Source organism: Pyxicephalus adspersus, chromosome 3 (genome assembly GCF_032062135.1).
Source record: "Pyxicephalus adspersus chromosome 3, UCB_Pads_2.0, whole genome shotgun sequence".
Lineage (NCBI taxonomy): Eukaryota > Metazoa > Chordata > Amphibia > Anura > Pyxicephalidae > Pyxicephalus > Pyxicephalus adspersus.
The window spans coordinates 11,984,400-12,004,731 of NC_092860.1; the positions used below are offsets into that span (position 1 = coordinate 11,984,400).

Below are 20,332 nucleotides of genomic sequence, written 5' to 3' on the forward strand. Positions count from 1 at the left end.
TGTTAGCAACTGGCCCTCTTTTCAATCCAAATTCCCATTAAAAAACAAATCTGAAACTGACGCATTTTAATATTAAAGAATATACATTGTAATAATAAGGGATACAGAATCACACAAGAATCAGGCAACTTTCACCGAGGATACTCACAATATCCCAATGGAATCTTATGAGAAAATGTGTAAATTTTGGATAAAAGGTATGTTTAAATCAACCATATTGAGCATTAATTAAAATAATAACCAATGCAACATACGTAATATTGTCCCACATCTGCTAATATATCAATTAAAAATAGTCAGGCACTAATGTAAGAATGTATATTAAAAAATAATAAAAATTATCATTTATGCAAAAAATGTGTTCTGATTAGTTCTCTCACACACGGACATTTGTTCAATTGACCAGAAGTGATCGTAAAAATTCTGCCATGGCCACCAAATGTAGAGTCGAAATCAAGCTTACCTTCAGAAAGGGAATTCTTTTACTTTATAGAGAGTTACTCTCCATTCTTGTTGTATCTCCTGGACAGAAAGCGACGGATTTTAAACTCTTTTCAATCCAAAAAATATAGATACACTTTAACACTCTTTGGGAACTGGACCCTTTAGATAGGCATATGAGATGCTCAAATCAGGTTGGGTTGTCCTAAAAATATAACTCTTACTGTAAATGCAAAAGAGCCATGGACAGTATTTACCTGTATGAAACAAAGTTGACCATTGTACATTCTTTGGCATGTTTCAAAGTTTGTTCCATCCTCTGCAACTGACAGCTTGGCCTAATAAATCTAATGGCAGATAATGTAGTTATCATGCAAGTAGGAGTAGGAAATGCAAATAATGCAAGATCCCCTTAACCTTGGTTAGCCCTTTGGCAAGTGCTCCCCAAACCCTGTTACCTCTAGATAGGGGTATGCACTTACACCCTTATTACCATTTACGTATCTCGGTAGCTTGGTTCAGGGAGAGCTAGCCAAAGGGCTAACTGGGGTTACAGGTGTGGGGTGGCTGCTTGCTAACCAGTCCTTGAATATTGAAGCTCACACAATGCAGGGCACACATTGCTTTTCCATACATCATAACACAGGTTCTCTTTAGGTATTTTGTAGTTTAAATTTTCAGCAGAATATTTCTTATAAAGTTGCCATTAGTCATGAAATGTGGGACTGTGAGGATTTTTTTTATTTATCCTATTATGTTCATTTTATGAGCTGTGGATTTACAACACTTGGAGTAGACATCTCATCAGGTTCTCAGTGACTCCTCTGAATGCTAATCCAAAGTGGTTCCAGTTATTTAACAAGTGGAAGAGTTGGTACAGCCACTGGCGGAGCTCGTGTCCTGGAGCCCTGGGAACTTTCTTGTGATAAGAGGAATAAAAGCAGCCAGACTGAGCTCCAAATATCTCCCCTATAGATAAGTCACACTCTGAATGCCCATAAAAAGAACCAGGGTCAAAGAGAACCGGTCCATACTCATCTTCTGCAGCATTGCCTTCCCATAAATCGCCATGGAGGAGGGACGGGACAACAACAGTGTCTTTAAAGGCATTTTGAATCTTTACCTAAAAAGAGAAAAAAAAATTTACAGGAAAATCCAAACTGTAAAAATACAGACATTGGAGGAGAAGAGTCCTCCAGCAGTGCAGAGTATTTCAGGAGGTAAAAGTCATAGAGGAAGGAGCAGAGTCCTCCAGCGGTGCAGAGTATTTCAGGAGAGGAGAGTTTTAGAGGAAGGAGCAGAGTCCTCCAGCAGTGCAGAGTATTTCAGGAGAGGAGATATAGAGGAAGGAGCAGAGTCCTCCAGCAGAGCAGAGTATTTCAGGAGAGGAGAGCTATAGAGGAAGGAGCAGAGTCCTCCAGCAGAGCAGAGTATTTCAGGAGAGGAGAGTTATATAGAGGAAACAGAGTATTTCAAGAAAGAGGAAATTAGAAGAAGGAGTCCACTAGCAAACTAGCACATTTCAGGAGAGGAGTATCAGGTAGGAAAGGGAGGGGGTTGTTGATCCACTTTACAGACTGACCTGCAGCTCTGACCAGAGTCCCAGGATTATGCGGTCACCATAGTCCTTCTCCATTAAGCTGATCTGTGGTTGGAGACGCTGAGAGGTGAAAAATGTCAACCAGTCCTCCTGCCACTCATTGACCTTAAGATACACCAACAATGAAAATGGGTGAAAAGCAACCAAGGAACAATGTGATTTATATATATAAGCCCCATGAAAACAACTTCAATTTTTTATGGGACAAACCCCAACATCTACACCTGTTCTCTATATGTAACCCCCCCCCATTGGACGTTCTTTGGTGCTGTAAATCTGCTGACCTGAGGAATATATCCACAACAGGTGGTAGTATGAAAGCCAAACATCTCTACTGGCTGGAGGTCTGCAGAACTTTTCCCTAATAGAGAAAAACACAGGAGAATAAAATGTGATGATGAGCTTTAAAGATTTATATTAATAATATTATTTTTTTGTTAGACATTTACACAATTAGGCTATTACAAAACAACTGTCATGAGAAAACATGAAGATGATACAAACTTAAAGACTACCCAACTAAACATCCAATTCTTTAGCTATCTATGACATGTTAATATATGTTAATCTATTGTGTCATCTAGGAATAATTTATTTTGTGTTTTAAATAAACCTTTCCATTTCCAAACACTGAGTTGCCTTTACAATAAACTCCGTTGATTGTTTCATACGAGCAGGAAGACTACATACAGCCATTATTATTGGGCAAGTGTTACCTATTATCAAATGTCACTAGCCATGACCTCTTCTCAATCTCTAACCCCTGCCCATGGCCAATTACATGTACCCATTGCCTGGCATAGAGTGGGTCATAGGAAGGGCTGAGGTGTTTTGGGGCTGTGACTGTTGGCTTGGCTTTATTTTCGCTATACTGTGAAAGACAAAATGGCAGCTCTCAGTATGAAATTATTGTGGTCAAAAAAACTGGGGCAAATTGTTTTATTCACTGGTCATAATTGATAAATTATTTATATGAATACCAAATATTTACCAGCAGTTTCTGTACACATAAAAAAATTGGTGAAATGTTCCTACCAATAGTTCCCCTGGTTTTCTGTGCCATCTTCAGCATTGCCTGGTTGTGAAGATGCAGATCTGCCAGCTGCTCTCCCAGTTTCTCAGCAAACCTGAAAGAGTAAAAGGTAAATTATCAGTAAGTCCAGAAACCGCAGGTTTTACTTTTGGGACTTTTTAAATTCCAACCTGAGGTCATGAGCAACACAGATCTCTTTGTGCTCCTGTATGAAGTGTTTGTATAAAAAACATAGCATGCATCTTATACCATCCTTTACCATTATACCACCTTTCAAAAATACTGCAAGTAGAGAAAAAATATTTGTTGATCTGCCAGAAATTCAATGAGCTCTTAATTTCCCCTTCACACTGCAAACACAATGATCTTGAATCATTAGGGACCTCCTAGACTGGAGAAGATAGACTATCATGGGTTAACCTAGGTGATGCAGCAAACTTGATTTTTTAAAAATCACTTGGTATTATTTAGCAAATGTTTTCAATCCTGAACCTGATCTATTTCAGGTTTGCTGGATCACCCATGATATTCGAAATTCAGGGGTATGGGGGCAGATTCCTTTCTGATTTCCTTAAAAGGTGATTGGAATATATGTAAGCCGCTCTTCTTTGTGTATGTAAGAGAAAAAGGCTAGAAGGAGAAAAGAGAGGGGCTTCAGGCTCTAGTCCTTTTGCCCTTAATGAAGTTAAATGTAGTATTGTTGTTGAAGGATATTACAATAGACATATATAAAGTTGACTTACCTGTCTGAAGCTACGCACATAGGTCCAATGGTTCTTGCCCAATAATCGGCTCAGGGCAGATATCCGACGAGAATCTGGCATGTGTACAGCGTCGTCCATTGTCCGAACGACCGTCCTGGCGGATCCACGGACAATGGCTGACGAAGGATCCCAATGCAAGGGAAGGGGGAGAGAGCACAGCTAGGTGCCACTCCATTGTTCTCTTCCTACCCTCTCTATAGAGCATCATGCATTGTGCAGTCCTTAGTCGTTGGAAAGGATTGTGAAAGATCCTTTCCAATGACCATAATTGCACGTGTGTACCCAGCTTAAGCAATGTGGAGATGCTGTCATAGATAAGTCTTGGGTTAGAATGTGGTATAAATACAGATATTTCATGGTCTTTAAATGCAAGAAATGCCTATGTTAAAGCAGTAGTAGTTATACCATAGGGAATGACAGGGTTAATTCGTAGTCTGAGTGCTATATGCAGCTGCTGTCAGATGGTGGAGACAAGCAGGAATGCTCACCTTGCTTATCTCCACCATCTGACAGCAGCTGCATCCAGCACTCAGATTATAAATTAACCCTGTCATTTCCTATGGTATAACTACTACTGCTTTTCCATAGGCATTTCATTCATTTAAAGAGCAGGAACATCTGTACTTTATACCACATTCCATATCAGCAGCAAAAATTATCCTTATCATCTGTGTCATACCTATCTTTGACAACATCTCCACCTTGCTTAAGCTGGGTACACACGTGCATCTATTGTCGTTGGAAAGGATCTTTCACGATCCTTTCTAACAACTAAGGACTGCATGATGCATGAACGATTGCTGTACATACATCACCATTCACCATATGGAGAGGGGAAGGGGAGAATGACGGAGTGGCACCCCACTGCGCGCTCTCCCCCTTCACTTCAGTTATGATCGTTCGTCGTCCATCGTCTGTGGTTCCGCCAGGACGGTTGTTCGGATGATGGACGACGGGCGCTGTACACACGCCAGATGCTCGTCCGATATTGGACGAGAAGCGATATCGGGCGAGAAGCATTGGACGTGTGTACGTAGCTTTTGACAAGTAAGTCAACCTTTTATATGTCTATTGTAATATCCTTCAACAACAATACTACATTTACCTTCATTTAAGACACAGGACTACCTCTACATACAAAGCTTACTTCAATATATATATACAGCTACACCCAGTCTACTTATTCAACACATATACATACATACATAACCTACCTATTCAATTTAACTTTTGTATATATAGATACTTATATATACCTAGCCTATCTTACCACCTTGAAATATTTATACATCATGATATAACCCTATATGGTATCATAAATTATGCTATTATGTGTATTATTATGTGTATTATTATATTATACACACCGATGACCTTACCTATAAATTTCTATATACATGTCTTTCTGTTATATATGAATCTGTATCCACACAAATATGTATGCATATGCAATTTTGTTCTAATATGTGGACATTTAAAGCCTTTATCTATATATATATATATATATATATATATATATATATATATATATATATGCTTTATCATAATGTACACTACACTCCAAGGAATTAAATATTAATCTCTTGTAATTTGTATTTTGTATAAAGAGTATAATACGCTAGTTATATACCCCTGAAGAAGCCCCCGTGGCGAAACGCGTCGGGTAACAAGACGTTTTTCAGCCTAACCAACCACCACCCCATGATTCTACAATAGGGACTTTTGTGATGTAACACACTATTGTACTGATGTATAACACCAAACTGTTAAACTGCTTTTTGAAACAATATACAAGAAGAGCTTGAAGCCCCTCTCCTTACTCCTTCTAACCTGTTTCTTACCCATGATAGTCTATCTTCTCTAGTCTTGATGATCTTTAATAAATCCGGCCCATTGATAATATTCCCAGCAAAACAATGCTGCTACCTTGTTTTTTAATGGTGTGCCTTGGCATCACATATCCATCTTATGCTTCCCTGATGCAAGCAGTAGGCTTGTGCTTGGGAAGAGTTATGCAAATACTAAAATACCTTCATGGGTGGATGTCAGTCTGGAGGAATGAATGTTCCTCAGCAAGCCTAAGAACTACCCTTGGTAACACCTACACATGATGCTGAGCCCCTATTATTGAAAGAACTGAAATCCAATTAATTAAATCGGTGGACCTGGACAATCAGGGTAGGGAAAGAGGGGCTAGATGATACTGGACCTCCTCCAGTCAGAAAAGGAGGCCGGCTTTACCTGGCTTGTTGCAGCTTCTAATGTACATTGTGAGAAGCTAACAGAAAATCATAGCAAGCAATTTCAGTCTAGGTGAGCTACCTGTACAACTGTGCAAGACTGAAGCGCAGAATAAATATTGCCCTTCACACTGTTCAAAGTTATGCTCACACTACACTATGTATGTGGCTTAGACGTGTATGATACCAACATTACAACATGCAGGTATCTTAATGGGAACTATTAAATATTTATACCCAAATGTCAGCAGCCTGGTCAAAAATTATAATGATCAAATAGACAGAAAGTGGCTGCAGTGTTGATATCACTGGACAATATAATGCTCACCGGCTTATCTGTTGCATCTCAATGTGTTTCATAATGAGGAGAGCTCCCCCTCCTGGGAGCTCAGTTACTGCCACTGGTTCGGGAACTCGTACAGTGCATGTTCTTCGGATCTCCTCCAAGCTGGCCACTTCACCGCTGAACATAGTCCTGGCCTATAATATTCAAAACAGGGAAATGACAGACGTGTGATGCAGAATTCATACACCTAAACATAGTATGAAAATCCCATTTACCAAATCAGATTTTTTTTTTTGATTATTTTATAATAAATTAAACAGAAGGAAACCTTGTGGTGGGGATTTCCCTATAATATCAGTGTGCATTGCATGCAACATGCATTGTAAGCTCATTGGGGCAGGGTCCTTTCTTCCTATTTCATTGTTTGTATCTGTCATTTACAACCCCTATTTAATGTACAGCGCTGCGTAATATGTTGGCGATATATAAATACTGTTTATTTTTAAATATGATAATAATGCATTACACCTTCTGCTTATTCAAATTCTCCACTGAAGCCCACTAAAAATCCTTAGCAATTACCAATATTTCTATGTTGATGTTTGCATAGGGGGGCATACGCCCCACCTAAACCACCATACTGGGTCACAGTGCTTCATATTGGCAAATCAGGCACAGAACATGGCATTGTGGGAAATGAGTGTGAGGAAGTTGAATAAATGCCAAATACCCTAAAGCTAATTTTTTAAATAGTTGACATTTAGTAGACAGGTCTTGCTATAAAAGTTTTCACTTTTCTTGCATATGGGGTCAAGGTACCTTATTGACAAATACTGTATAACCAGGTTGCAGCTTTGTTACCTTTGTTTGTAATGGGAGAGATGCAAAAAAAAAAAAATACAATGACATCAAACAACCCCATGAAATATGTCAGAAGACATCTCTACTATAATGGTCATCATAGGCATGCCTTGGTAATGCAGCAACAATGCAAGGAAACTCAATTTGCACAATGAAAGCTGAATGTTCTTTACATTATATATGCATTCAGCTATGACAAGCTGGGGATGAAAATCAAGTATACGTCACTGAAGGGAATACAGGTAGCCCCCAGGTAAAGGACATTCAACATACAGATGACTCCTGCATATGAACAGGGCTTCCCTGCTCCCTGTGTGCAGAACAGAGGCTTGAAGGGGGGAGGGGCAGTTTGCATGACTTGCAGAAGAAATCTTTTGCTAAACACAGCTGAGGTTGTGGATGATCTTAGGGGGTGAGCTCTTTCTGCAAGCTCTTGTAACTCTTTAATAACCAAGACACACTTTGCAGTTGTTTCCTTTTGTATATCAAAGCACAGCTTGCTTCAGAAGTTAATGAATGTCTAGGCTGCATAAAGTTTTTTTTTTTTGCTTTGTTTGTGATTAACTTACAGTGAGGATTTTATACAGTAACACCACGCTGCCTAATAATATGTTGAGACAAACATCTCTCCTAATTGCATTTATTAAAATATTATACCTGATTCGCTCTACATACAAATTCAACTTAGGAACAAACCTATAGTCCCTATCTTGTATGTAACCCCGGGACTACCTGTAAAAGAAACTATATACACAGATAGAATTGTGACCTGCGTGCCATGGTTGATCTTCACAAACATTTTCCCGCAATCGGTATCGAAGTTCTGGGTTTGGCTGATACATCCTCCTCGGACAAGTCCTCGGGGCCTGACCTCCGAGCTTCTCAGAACTTTCCTCAGTTGATCTTCCACTTCTCGGAACCTCTCAGGTTCTTCATTGAGTATAAACATTTCTGGAGATGGCGGCGGGTCGCTCTGGCATCCTGCACAGAGCAGATCCATTTCTTATTCCAAAAATAAATTTTAGATTCACTGGCATAACTTTTTGGCGTAACATGATCAGGCAGAGTGACCAGGAAAATGGCCAACAAATGATGGGAGAGAAAGTATAAGACAAAGATACATTGGGTGTCCAATGTTTTGGCATGGCAATGGAGAGGTGGTGTAGACATATGATGATGAAGATACAAAACAAAAATGAGACAGGTACATGTATTAACAGTTCACTAAAGATAAATGCAAGTGGAATTCATTATGAAAATGAGAACAGCATCATCTAGTGGACACAATGAAAATGACACCCGCTGTTAGATGTATTTTTACTTTTGAGCACATTTAAGAACATTTAAAGCTGAACGAAACCTAATATTTAAAATTGTGAGCAGGTAGGTTTTTTTATTGCAGAAAAGACTTGCGCTAAAACAAACCTAACTGCCTGTTTGCAATCCTCTCTATATTGTACTATTGTAATGAGTTGCACATGTGCAGTTGGAATACGGGCTGCCGGCAACAAATGAAATCTGTACAAGTGTGGGAGTTAAATGATTCCGGTCTGGTCAATCACAATGGCTGAAGATCCCAAACTTGGAAAAGGAGTAGATGACACGACAGAAATAGGGGAAATCTTCCAATGGGGACACTTGTACCGGTGACAGCCGTCTACAGTGGTTATGTAAAGCATTTGGCATAACCGGTCCAAGCTGCTATTTCACCGTACCTGATATCTGTGGCCCAAGGAAACGTCCACTGTCCATTAGCAGCCCAATTACTCCGGGTCCCTTCTGGGTTGTGGTTACTCCCCTTGCTCTCTTCGCACACCCAGTGCCCAGAGGGGTCATTTTCTTCCTACATTGTTGTCCTTATAATAAAAAAGCAAATCTAATCCAGATTACAAGTGGAAACATATTACAATTGTGATATCTGAAACCTAAAAAGGACACAATGCAACACAATGGAAGGTTGGGCAGAAGACAATGGATGAGTATGTGATTGCATCTTAATCGTAATAATCAGGTTTTCTAGTGCTTTTCTTTCAGGTACACAAAGACACTCAGAGTGCCATAAAGTTCTAAAGTTCTAAATTGTGCATGGTAATTCTGTAAGGGCCCTTGTTGAGAACTATACTTTGTGTGGAAGCAGTGGTTTCACTGAAGCACCCTCTGCAGACTCACTCAGACCTAAAGCTGCAAATATTAAAGTGCATGCTCTCTCATAATTGGAGAGCTTTTGTTCTGATTCAGCAGGGGCAAACCAGACCTCTACATGGAGACCCCTGCTACCATAAATAAAAGGATCCATCTCCGCAGCATGCTGGCTGGGGACAGGCTTTATTACTCTGCTATGGCTGATTTTGTGAACACATTTGATGCGCAAGAAACATATTTAGCTGATTAAACTGAACAATCACGTTGGGTTTAAAGTACATGCAGAAGCATTATTACAAGGCATTATCATTTTTATTTGTAAATAAAACTTTAAAATAACTTTAACATGTTAGGGCTTATATTAGATTTGAGTGCCTGGATATACATCCACAAAAAGACTGTATGCAAATGTTTCAGTAAATTAGAGGCAAAGCAAATGATAAAGAGTGCAGGTAATCTCCCCACTGGAAACCCAGGGCCAATTTTGGGGACGGGGTGGTAATGGACAGTTGCCCAGCGCCCTACTTTCTCCAGGGTCCTAATCTGAAAGGGGGTACTGTGCATTTGGGGACCATATTTGCCAAGAGCCCCTTTTTTTTTATCTAAAACCTGTTGCAGAGATCCACGGTCATCTGTGCTTTATTAGAAACAGAATTCAGAACATTGGGAATAAATTTACAAGTACAGGGCACTAGCAGCATTACTCTCCCTTAGCATTACCAACATTCACACTACAGCCATGGGTAGGTAATCATAGCGGGGTCATCCCTGCAAATGGAGGGTGGGTGAATTCAGAACAACCAATTAAAAGACTATGTGGCACTTTCTAAAGTGTAGAGGGGCAGATTATTTTTTTTACTTACGATCCAAAAAAACATCAGATCTGAAGTAAACCAAGTGATTTTCTTATTCTTCATCGGTCTTGGGTAGATTGGACATGTTAACACAAGATGTGCCATGTTTATAAATTGTTGAGAGTGCAGCGAAGGGCAACTAAACTAATAAAGGAATGGAGGAGCTCAGCTATGAGGAGAGATTAGCTGAACTGAATCTATTCTCCCTTGAGAAGAGACGTTTAAGGGGGGATATGATCACCCTGTATAAATATATAAATGGTCCATATAGAGAACTCTCTTCCCAACTATTTACTTCAAGACCTAAGGGATTCTTCACTCTGGATAAGAAACGGATTCTTCACTGTAAGGTCTGTGAAAATGTGGAATAGGCTCCCTCAGGAAGTAGTTTCAGCAACTAATATAGATTGCTTTAAGAAAAAGCTGGATGCTTTTCTAGAAGCTCTGAATATAACTGGGTATTAAGGATTTAAAGATAAGAGACTGTTATCCAGGGAACATCTGATTACCTCATGGAATCAGAAGGGTTTTTTTTCCCTTGTAAATTGTACCAGGGTTTTTTTTTGCCTTCCTCTGGATCAACCATTTCCATTGGGTTTTATACCTGGGATGTTTATTTCCCTAGTGGTTGAATTTGATGCCCAGAAAGTCAATAATTCCTATACAGAGCTTAAGAATCTGTAAATAAAAACAAACAAAAAAAAAACTTGAGCTAGGTAAATAATTGAATGAAGTGTTGTATTGCCCCTATTGAAAAATGAAACAATGACACAATTTGCATTGGATTTAAGTGCTGTTTAGTTAGAGGCAATAAAAGTAAAACACACAATAATGAATGTTATCAGAATACACACATCAGTTGAAAGTTTTAATGTCATTTCAGTCCTACAATAAACAAAGTGAAAAATAAATATCTTCCTATTTAATACTTTTTCTTATTTATTCTTTTATAGGATAAAGTAAAACTTAAAATTGTAATTACCATATCTACTGTAGAAATCAATTTGTGATTGCTAAAAAAAGTTACCTACTCATTTTTTTCTGCATCACAATTAATTTTCAAAACTTCACTTTCTCAAACACACAGCAAAGGCATTTCGTTTTTAGACAGGAATTTCCAGATTCCTCATATATCCGCTCCTATATTCAGTCCATCTCCAGTCCAGATCTTTGACCTTGAGGTCAATTAATAGACAACCTCTTGCATAGATATCTATAAAGCTACGTCATACTTAGCGGTGTGGAGGTTTCCTGAAAAAGTTTAATCTTTGGTAAGAAAATAAGGGAAACCTTAATGAAATTTGGAGGCTGCCAGCAAAGGGTAGTTACATTGCAGGGAAATGTTAAGTTGCTGACCCTAAGAACTTGTCATGTTACACTGGGGGAAGATGTTACTTATTACAAAGCTTTCAATGTTAACATAACTTTAGGAAATCGAGCACACAAACATATGGATCCCAACACAGCCAAAATCAGCAGGATAGATACATTGCTATAGAAAGAAAGGCAGCGGCCTATCCAGGATCCATACCCGTCCATCCACCCACTGGTGCACCAAGCACAGTTGCACCTTATGACTTTCACTGGGCTTCTGAGTGCAGCTTTCCACATTTATTGGTGTATTTATCTGGGTGTCATTTTGCATTGTGTGTTTTATATTATATACCATGCAAGAGAGCTATAAATATCTATGGCTTATAACAAACCCCCTGCAAGTTAATTACATTTACCCAGACAGACTGGTGATTTGATGAGTTTTTTTATGCAAGTTTATTATGAGGGTTGTTTTTGTCATGTAGGTTTACTATACATAACATTTTTGCTTATTTTTTGGTTCCAGTTTTTACTGGCTCTGGAAGATCCACCTGCTTTGTACTCTGTATAATGGACTCCTCACCTGTACACTCATTTGTGTTTTGGCTATTTTAGGAAGGGCAAAACCTACCTCCTGATTTTGAAAAATTTGGACAACTGAGCAGTAAAGATGAGTTTGTTATCTGTGCATCAGAAGCAGGAAATTAATTTGTTTAGTAAGATCCTTGCAATGTTTTTGTCCTATAAGGGTTTTCCCCCTTTTGTTTATTTGATGAAAAGGAAAAAAATGCTTCTGATGTTTATCTTCTGTTCTGCTTCTTATAATAAAAGAATTGAGGGCAAAATTATATAAATCGGTGTAAAACAGCACCCACTGATGGGTAAAAATATATTGATTTCATGTAAACAGAACAATTAGGAGAAATCGAAGCTTAGGGCTCCATGCAATGCCTTATGGCCTATGAATGAAATCACTATCAATATTGCCTTCTACTGACTACTCTGAACAATTTACTAATCAGCATTTGCTAAGTTATAAGTCCCAAAATTTGGCAGACATGTTTTTCTGCCCTTTGATCGCTGGTGATGGGGATGCAAAAAAAAATCACAAGACCATCAGGAATGTTCCTGATTGGATTTGCTCAGTGGTTCATAGTACAACTTTTATACTTATATCCAACATGTCTGATCAATCCAGGTCTAATCAAGGACTACAAATAGTCACTTACAATTGGTCTGCTGTTGAATTTACCGTACTTCAGAGGCAATTTACTTCTCGGGCAATCTGATCATTATTTTGGCTCAGCAATTAGACTGGAAATGTAAAGCAGCCTAAGAATTTGGATGGGAAAAGTCAAGCTTTAAATCTAAGCACCCTCCTAATAACTCTCAGCCACATTTTACATCTTCAAGTGTCAGCCTGTTGGCATAGTGTTATACATTGGTCACTGGAAGCACAGCACACGTTAGTGTTTCTAAAGAGGAATGCCATTTACGCTATGGACCCTCCCTGTATCCTACGATACGGACCTCCACAGTCCCAGACTAACCGATCACTTGAGAAGACTTCTCATAGTGCTCAGGGATGACCCTCGGTAGCCGCTGCCAAAGTGGTTCCAGTGGTTCAGGTAATGGAAGAGCTGGTAGAGCTTCAACCTTTTGTCGAAGCCCGGAGCTTTGGGCATCTTGGCGTGGTAAGCAGAGTAAAAGGAGGAACCAAAACCTCCAAACATGCCAGCAATCGCCAGCTCAAATTCAGAGTGTCCATAGAAGGAAGCGGGGTCAAAAATCACTGGGCCGCTGTCTATTTCGGCCACATTACCTCCCCACAGATCTCCGTGAAGAAGGGACGGCACAATCTCAATGCCAGCAAATAACTGCGGGATCTTCAGCTGTAAGTAGAAAATTATTAAAATTTTAAAAAGAATACTAATGCCTTACAAGTATTAGATTTAGACTCCTGAATTGTTATTTTTTTTTTTACAAGTATTATCTATTTTTAGAGTGCATATGGTTTCCATTGTAAAGCTGGGATTATGGAAAAAGAAGTCTGCAATCTTTTTTTTCCTACATTGGGAGTCTAAAGGTTACGTCTGATTGACTTGCCCACGAGCTAAATTCAGAGAAAATAGAACCGTGTAAGCAAATGTGCCCAATAAAACAGATATTCTGTCCACCACTTTATTTCTATAAACAGTTACTAGTCATGTATCCATATTGTATTATCATTTTAGGAATTTGTCTTGTTCAATTTTGGGTGTAATTTGGGCTTAAAGCACCCTGACTTTACTACAACAGGTCTACAGTAGCAGTAAATAAGAAAATGACCTGCAAATAGTCAGATGTGTTGAAAACAAGTTGTTACATTGGAAGGTGAAGAAAATCCTGCAAAATATTACTTGACAACTGCTCACAAATTTATTTTTATATTAAATAACCTACCTGGAGCTGGGACCACAGCTCCCTCGCCTCCCTGTCCCCACTGGATTTCTCCAGGAGGTCTAATTGATGCTGGAGACGTTGCTGGGTATAAAATGTTACCCAATCTTCCTGCCAATCATTTACCTGTAAGGGAAGTAATATAAAGTCTTCTACAATGCAAAATAAAATGTGCAACTTTGTGTGTTGTATGAGAGAAAGAAAGGAAAGAATAGAGAGAAGGAAATGACAGTGAGAAGGGAAGGGAAGGAAAGGAAAGTACACATAGAAGGAAAGAAAACGATAGAAAGAAGGAAAAAAAGGATAGAGAGAAGGAAAGTACGAAGAGAAGAGAATGAAAGGACAGAGAGAAGAAAAGGAAAGGACAGAGAGAATGAAAGGAAAGAAAATAATAGAGAGAAGGAAATGACAGTCAGAAGGGAAGGAAAGGACAGAGAGAAGGAAAGGAAAAAAAAGAAAAGGGAGAAGAAAGGGAAAAAAGAAAAGAAAGAAGAAAGTGAAATAAAAAAAGAGAAAAGGAGTAGAGAAGAGAAGGAAAGGTAAAAAGAATGAATAGACAGGGTTCTCCTATAACAGCTTTACCAACGGGATGTATCCACAGCAGGTCACAGTATGAAAACCAAACTTGTCCACATACTGGAGGTCAGACTGTCCAGGCCCTTCACCTTAAAGAAAGGAAAATAACCTCAGAATCTGCATGCAGATTTAGCCTGGACTTTACCTTAACAAAATAATAATTTGCAAGATGGAGGGCTCCTAACCAGCCTGCACACATCTTTCTAGTACACAATTGGCCTTTCTACTGGGATGAATTAAATTTCTGCTGCGCACAATCACCCCGGACCAACCAATCAAGATGGCTGGAGATGGTGACTCTGGAAGGAAACCCTGTTACTCCCTGACAAGCAGGGTGCCATTAGAACAGGAAGGGGGGATCACTGCAAAGGGGATGCTTTTTACAACTTTCATGATCATTTCCAGTGATAAAAGAATGACAGATGAACAAAGGGGCGCTGTACGCAGCCTAAGGCTGCAATGAATGTATTCCACTGCAGAGTGGAAGTAGTATTTGATGCAATAATTTTAGAATGAACTTATAACTACCTACAGTCCTGCTCTGTTTGGTCAATTTGTCCCGTAGCCTCTGGTTATGGAGATGGAGGTCCGCCAGATTCTCTCCCAGTTTTGCTGACTGTCTAAAGAGAGTAAAAAAAGAAAACACTCTTATAGGAGCATTCAGTCCAGCTGATCAGAAAAATACCTGAAGTTTTTTTCTAATTTTTGAATTTGTTAACAATCAAACTCTTTAAGTATATTAAATATTCTTTTGTGTTCATACAATTTTTTGTTCTGTTACAGCGAATTTTAAATTATGGATTCCTCTGGTGTTGATGCTATATGTTAAAATTTTGCATCTGTTGCCAGTTTCACCCACCATCTGCTGCGGTCATTAAGGGCAGCTGTCACTCCGATTGATGGATTGTATGTTGTCTGGATAAATAAAACCCAAACATCTGGCTTTGTCTTGACTGATAACTTACCTGTTAAGACTCTTGAAGTCCATGTGCTCCATCACAAGCAAAGCACCCCCTGATGGCTGGTCAATCACCTTTATGGGTTTGGGGACCCGGATGGTTCCTGTTTGCTGAATAGCTTGCAGGCTCGCCATTTCTCCTTCGAACATCCTTCTTGCCTATGAAAAGAGATAAATTGCATCTGGTCATTTAGGATAAAATATTAAGTACTATGTGCACTGCTCTTTTTATTGTCAGTGAGAGTTTCATTGTGGTCTATGTCCCCACTGGATAGATTCACCCTTTTTGTTTGTTCTGCCATGCTGTCACCTAGTTATGTGTTTAATCTATGCATAAAAAGTGCTTAATTTTGAATCATTTCCAGTATATGACCACCAGTGGACATCATTGACAAACACTAATGCTTCAGAAAACATTTGTATTTGCCGTAGCAGTCAACCAAATAAGAGCAGCCATTTGGCACCATTGTGTTTGGTATCCTTGGCCAGGGTGAGCCTTTAACCTGAGCATCCTATGGGGTCACAAAAGGCTTTACCTAAATCCACTAACAAGGGACAATTAAAATCTGCCTTCATTATTAATATATGGGCAGACCAGCCAACTTTTAACACATAAGGGCATACCACAAAGGTGAGGAAGGTGAGTACTGGCAGGTAGTTGGTGAAGCAGTGCCACATCAGTTGTTAGAATCACCAGAGATAGGTGGGTGGTCATTGGCAGGGAATGGGTACTATGAAGAAGTATTAGTAGTGAAACTCTTTAGAAAGGGCAGAAAATGGGTAGGCGGTGGGCAGGCATGGTTAGGTAATTGGTGGAGTGGCATATCTAATAATATCTAAAATAATCAGAGTGAGGTAGGTAGGTAGTGCAGTGTTAATGAAAATAACCAAGGACAGGTGGACAGGCATGGTCAGGTGGTGGGTGGAGTGGCAAAAATACCTGTGGAGAGGTGGGCAGGTAGTGGGTGCATCAGAGAAATACCAGAGTGAGGTGGGTGAGTAAGGACAGGAAGTTTGAGCAGTGTTAATGGTGAAAATCACCAGGGAGAGGTGGGGAAACATAGGCAGGTAGACAATGGAGTGGCAGTATTAGTGGTAAAGATAATCAGCATGAGGTGGGTTAGCATGGACAGGGAATAGGTGGACTGAAGTAAATTACCAGTATTTTCTTCCAAATTACTTTTAAGCTGGGTGGAAGAAGCTGTAAGTGGGTGGCAGCCCCAACCTTTCAGTGACCACCCAAAAACAGCCAGGTGGTTACTGAAATATGCCGGGTGGTGTGCCCAGCAAAAAGGGGCTGGGGAGAATACTGCAAAGACATTGAAGAGGTGGGTAGGGATGGGAAGGTAAATAGTACAGTGTAAAAGTCACCAGGGTGAGCAAGGACAGAGAATGGGTGAAGGGGAGAAGCGTTAGCACTGAAGGAGAAGGGGCAGGGAGTAGGTGGACCAGATATAATGATGAAAATCTGCAGGTGAGGCGAGTTGGGATGGGAGGGTTATGGGTGGAGGTGAAAAAAAAAAAAAGCTCTCAAGGGAGAGATGGGCATTGGCAGGGAATTTGTAGAACAGCGCCATGTTAGTGATAGGGACACTGGGGGAGGTGGGTGAAGATAGACAGGCAACGGGAGGAGCAAAACTGTGTTAGTGATCAAAGTCACCAGGTCATGGGCAGATAGTGAGTGGAGTAGCACAGTGTTGGGTGGGCATAGACAGAATGTGGAGCAGGTGAAAATACCCTGGGAGAGGTGAGTGATCATGGATAGTAGTAGGTGCTAATAACACTGGTATACTTAAAGTATTTTTTTTCTTCCCTATGTTAACAAAGATGTGTAGTAGGATAGTTGGGACTGGAGCAAGATGGCACTAATATCTAATTTTGCACAGAACGTTGTCGAACCGAACGCTGGCTATGTACTGTACTGCAGATTATCATTCAATCAGCTGACAGATACCCACAAACAATGCTGCACTCAGCAGAACAGTGCTGACTTCTATTAATCCCTCATCCAGCTCACAACAATTCGGCTCAGTCAGTGCGACACATTGCACTTTCTATTCCAGAACAATACCACAGCTACCTCGGGGTCACAACATTGCTTTCCTGCCAAATTTAAAAACGCAAATGAATCTTAATTTTTTTTATTTTATTTTGAAGAGATCATAGAAGAGTCAGAGCCTCAGTCAGGTATTTAATATAGTCCTTGCTGAGCAGTTCCACCTCATTTCCTGTAAAGAAAAAAAGAATCTCTCCAACAGATACACAATGACGTTACAGGACGGAACACTGTTCATACAGCCATCAATGCCTTCCCATCCCAGTGCCAACTGCTCCCCTATTTCTGGAGTGTCAACCAGGCAGGAAACACAGCTTTTTATCTCTACATTCTGGATGTAGATCCACTAAAGCTGGGGGAATTGTTTTAATTTTGTTTTCCTTATTCAAGCTTAGCAGATTGAAAGTTAACCTGTTGTTTGCTTTAAAGTTACTGTGTAGCCTAAAATAAAAGAGGCCATATACTTACCCATCCAACAGATCAGCGTTCCCCAACCTTTCGGACCCACGGACCACTAAATTCATCATTTTAAGTCCCACGAACCAATAATTTGAATTTTTTTAAAAACATTTCTAAAATGATCTTCTTCATGGCGCCTGACAAGGACTGTGGAGGCTCTGATTCATTGATTAGCTTACAGTTAGGTGAAGTATTACTATTGTTACTATTAGCATTAGTTGCATTATCCTTAGTATTACTAAAGAAATGCAAAATATTTGTTTGCTTTTTCTCACTCATTATGGGTTTATTTCATTGGAATATAAGACCAAACAAGAAATTATAGTTAGCAAAGTCAAACAATTTGATGCCATTAAATAAAACAGTTAAAGAAAATACACAGTAAAGGTCATACTTACGTAAAATAACGTCTGAGAAATAAACAAAAATATTTAGAATCGGATGAGAATCGGTATTCACGGAGCGGGGTGACTGTTGTAATGCTGGAAACAATACTTAAGCGTATGGGAACGGTTGCCTTAAACAACTTAAAGAGGAACTATACTCAGAATTTTCACTTTACATAAAAGGGTAGAAAAACCCTTTATGTAGGGTAAAAATTTTTTTTTTTTTTTAGGTGCAACACCCTTTTAAAATAGCACCGCTCCCTAATTTTCGGTTGCCTAGGCGGACGAGAATGAATGGGAGCGCAAAGCCTCCCAGGATACCTACATCAGGCATCCCGGGAGGCTCTTGGAGGCTCCTTCTACGCATGCCGGAGCATCTCAGGCATGCGCAGAAGGAGCCTTTTTGCTCCTACCGCATGTGCAGTGATAAAGGCAATTTTTTTTAATCCTACGTTACTCAATCTCGGGTGACATAAGATGAAGAACATGGAAGAAAAAACAAAAATGGCGACTCCTGGAGCGCCGGCGATAGGACGGTTGCCAGGAGGACCCGGGACCAGATTCCAGACGTCCCCGTAGTGATCGGTCTGCCTCCTGGATTGAAGGTGTGTTTTTTATTTTTAGTTATAGTATAGTTATAGTATAGTATAGTTAAATTCCTCTTTAGGATTACACTGACGTCACCATGCACCTCCCTTGTTTTTCCGTCTCTAGTACAGTTTGTGAATTTAGTGCAATATAAAAGCGAAAATTGTCATTCAGAATACAAGAATTTATTAGAATATTATTTTTGTTTTTTTAATAAAACAGAAAAAACGCAAGTATTGTCTAAATTTTTCTGTGGACCACCGGTTAGCAACAGATCATATGCTGGAAAGCCACCAGGTAATTGGCACTTCAGGTAAGTGGAGTACCAGTTCCCCCTTTGCACACTGTAGTCAACTGACTCTGTATGCAACTATGGTCTGTTGCCCATTTATCCCATTCAGGCTGGGAATTCTCCCTGCCCCTCTATGATAGCCCTAGGTGCCAATTACAGCCAATCATAAAGCAACAGCATAGTCACATGGGCAGGAGAGGTGTGACTCACAGGCTCCCCAATCAGGAAAGGTTGTTAAGCAGCAAAAACAAAAGAAAGGGGCAGCTAGGGATGAAGGAAGGGGTATTAAAGGGGTAGTTGGGGGCAAAACTTTATTCCTAGGGGTCAACTTCATATCTTTACTGGGTAAAGAGGTTTTAAAGAATAAATTAATATAATGCAACCTGTCATATTTTATTAAATTGTCCCCAATACCCCTATCAAAGGCATAAACACCCAACAAGTGAACACTTGCTTATCACTCATAATCAGAAGCATAAATTAACACAAAATGATAATTTAGTGATTATTGGCAGCATTCATACAAATCATCACACAGCCACTAATAATTAGTAACAGGGCACCTCAGCCTTGTGGTTGGCCTTGACATAGAGGCGGCCCAGGTCAGTGTCATAGCTTTGGCCTTGGCTGATGCAGCCTCCTCCTGAATGACCAGCCAGCTTCACCTGGGAGCAGCTCAACTCCTTCTTCAGCAAAGCCTCCATGTTAGCTAAGGGCAATGGCGTACAAGATAGGGCGGAAGTGATGACAGTAAACTGAAGTAAGGGCGGAAGTGACTGTCCTATTAACCTGGTCACCTGGGATTCCATCTTAACTGAGGGCAGCTGGGTTTGATGCGCCTGTATTGAACTGAGCTCTGATATTACAGACCCCACAGTTCTGCAAATTCTGCTTTCTACTGTAAGGTCTAAAATAATTTTCCTCTATCCGCATATTAGGTATTGCTTATCTCTTGCACAGCTTAAAGAGACCCTGTCATCAGATCAAATATTTCAAAACTAAGATTCTTTATATTTCATGTGTTTTACATACGGTGGTATTTA

The 20,332-nt window shown here is 39.8% G+C and overlaps 2 protein-coding genes across 2 annotated transcripts; both read right to left on the reverse strand.

Moving 5' to 3' along the window:
• Positions 1-44: 44 nt before the first annotated feature.
• On the reverse strand, positions 45-10,850 carry LOC140325649 (ketosamine-3-kinase-like). Its single transcript, XM_072403593.1, has 7 exons — positions 8,941-10,850; positions 7,995-8,206; positions 6,407-6,558; positions 3,077-3,168; positions 2,326-2,402; positions 2,024-2,146; positions 45-1,564 (listed from the first exon to the last, which is right to left on the reverse strand). The coding sequence occupies exons 1-7, from the start codon at positions 9,059-9,061 to the stop codon at positions 1,220-1,222; spliced, it is 1,122 nt and encodes a 373-aa protein (XP_072259694.1). The 5' UTR covers positions 9,062-10,850; the 3' UTR covers positions 45-1,219.
• A 151-nt stretch (positions 10,851-11,001) lies between these two features.
• On the reverse strand, positions 11,002-20,017 carry LOC140325650 (ketosamine-3-kinase-like). The gene is made up of 6 exons (XM_072403594.1): positions 19,853-20,017; positions 15,516-15,667; positions 15,079-15,170; positions 14,557-14,639; positions 13,978-14,100; positions 11,002-13,427 (listed from the first exon to the last, which is right to left on the reverse strand). The coding sequence occupies exons 1-6, from the start codon at positions 19,991-19,993 to the stop codon at positions 13,089-13,091; spliced, it is 930 nt and encodes a 309-aa protein (XP_072259695.1). The 5' UTR covers positions 19,994-20,017; the 3' UTR covers positions 11,002-13,088.
• Positions 20,018-20,332: the final 315 nt, after the last annotated feature.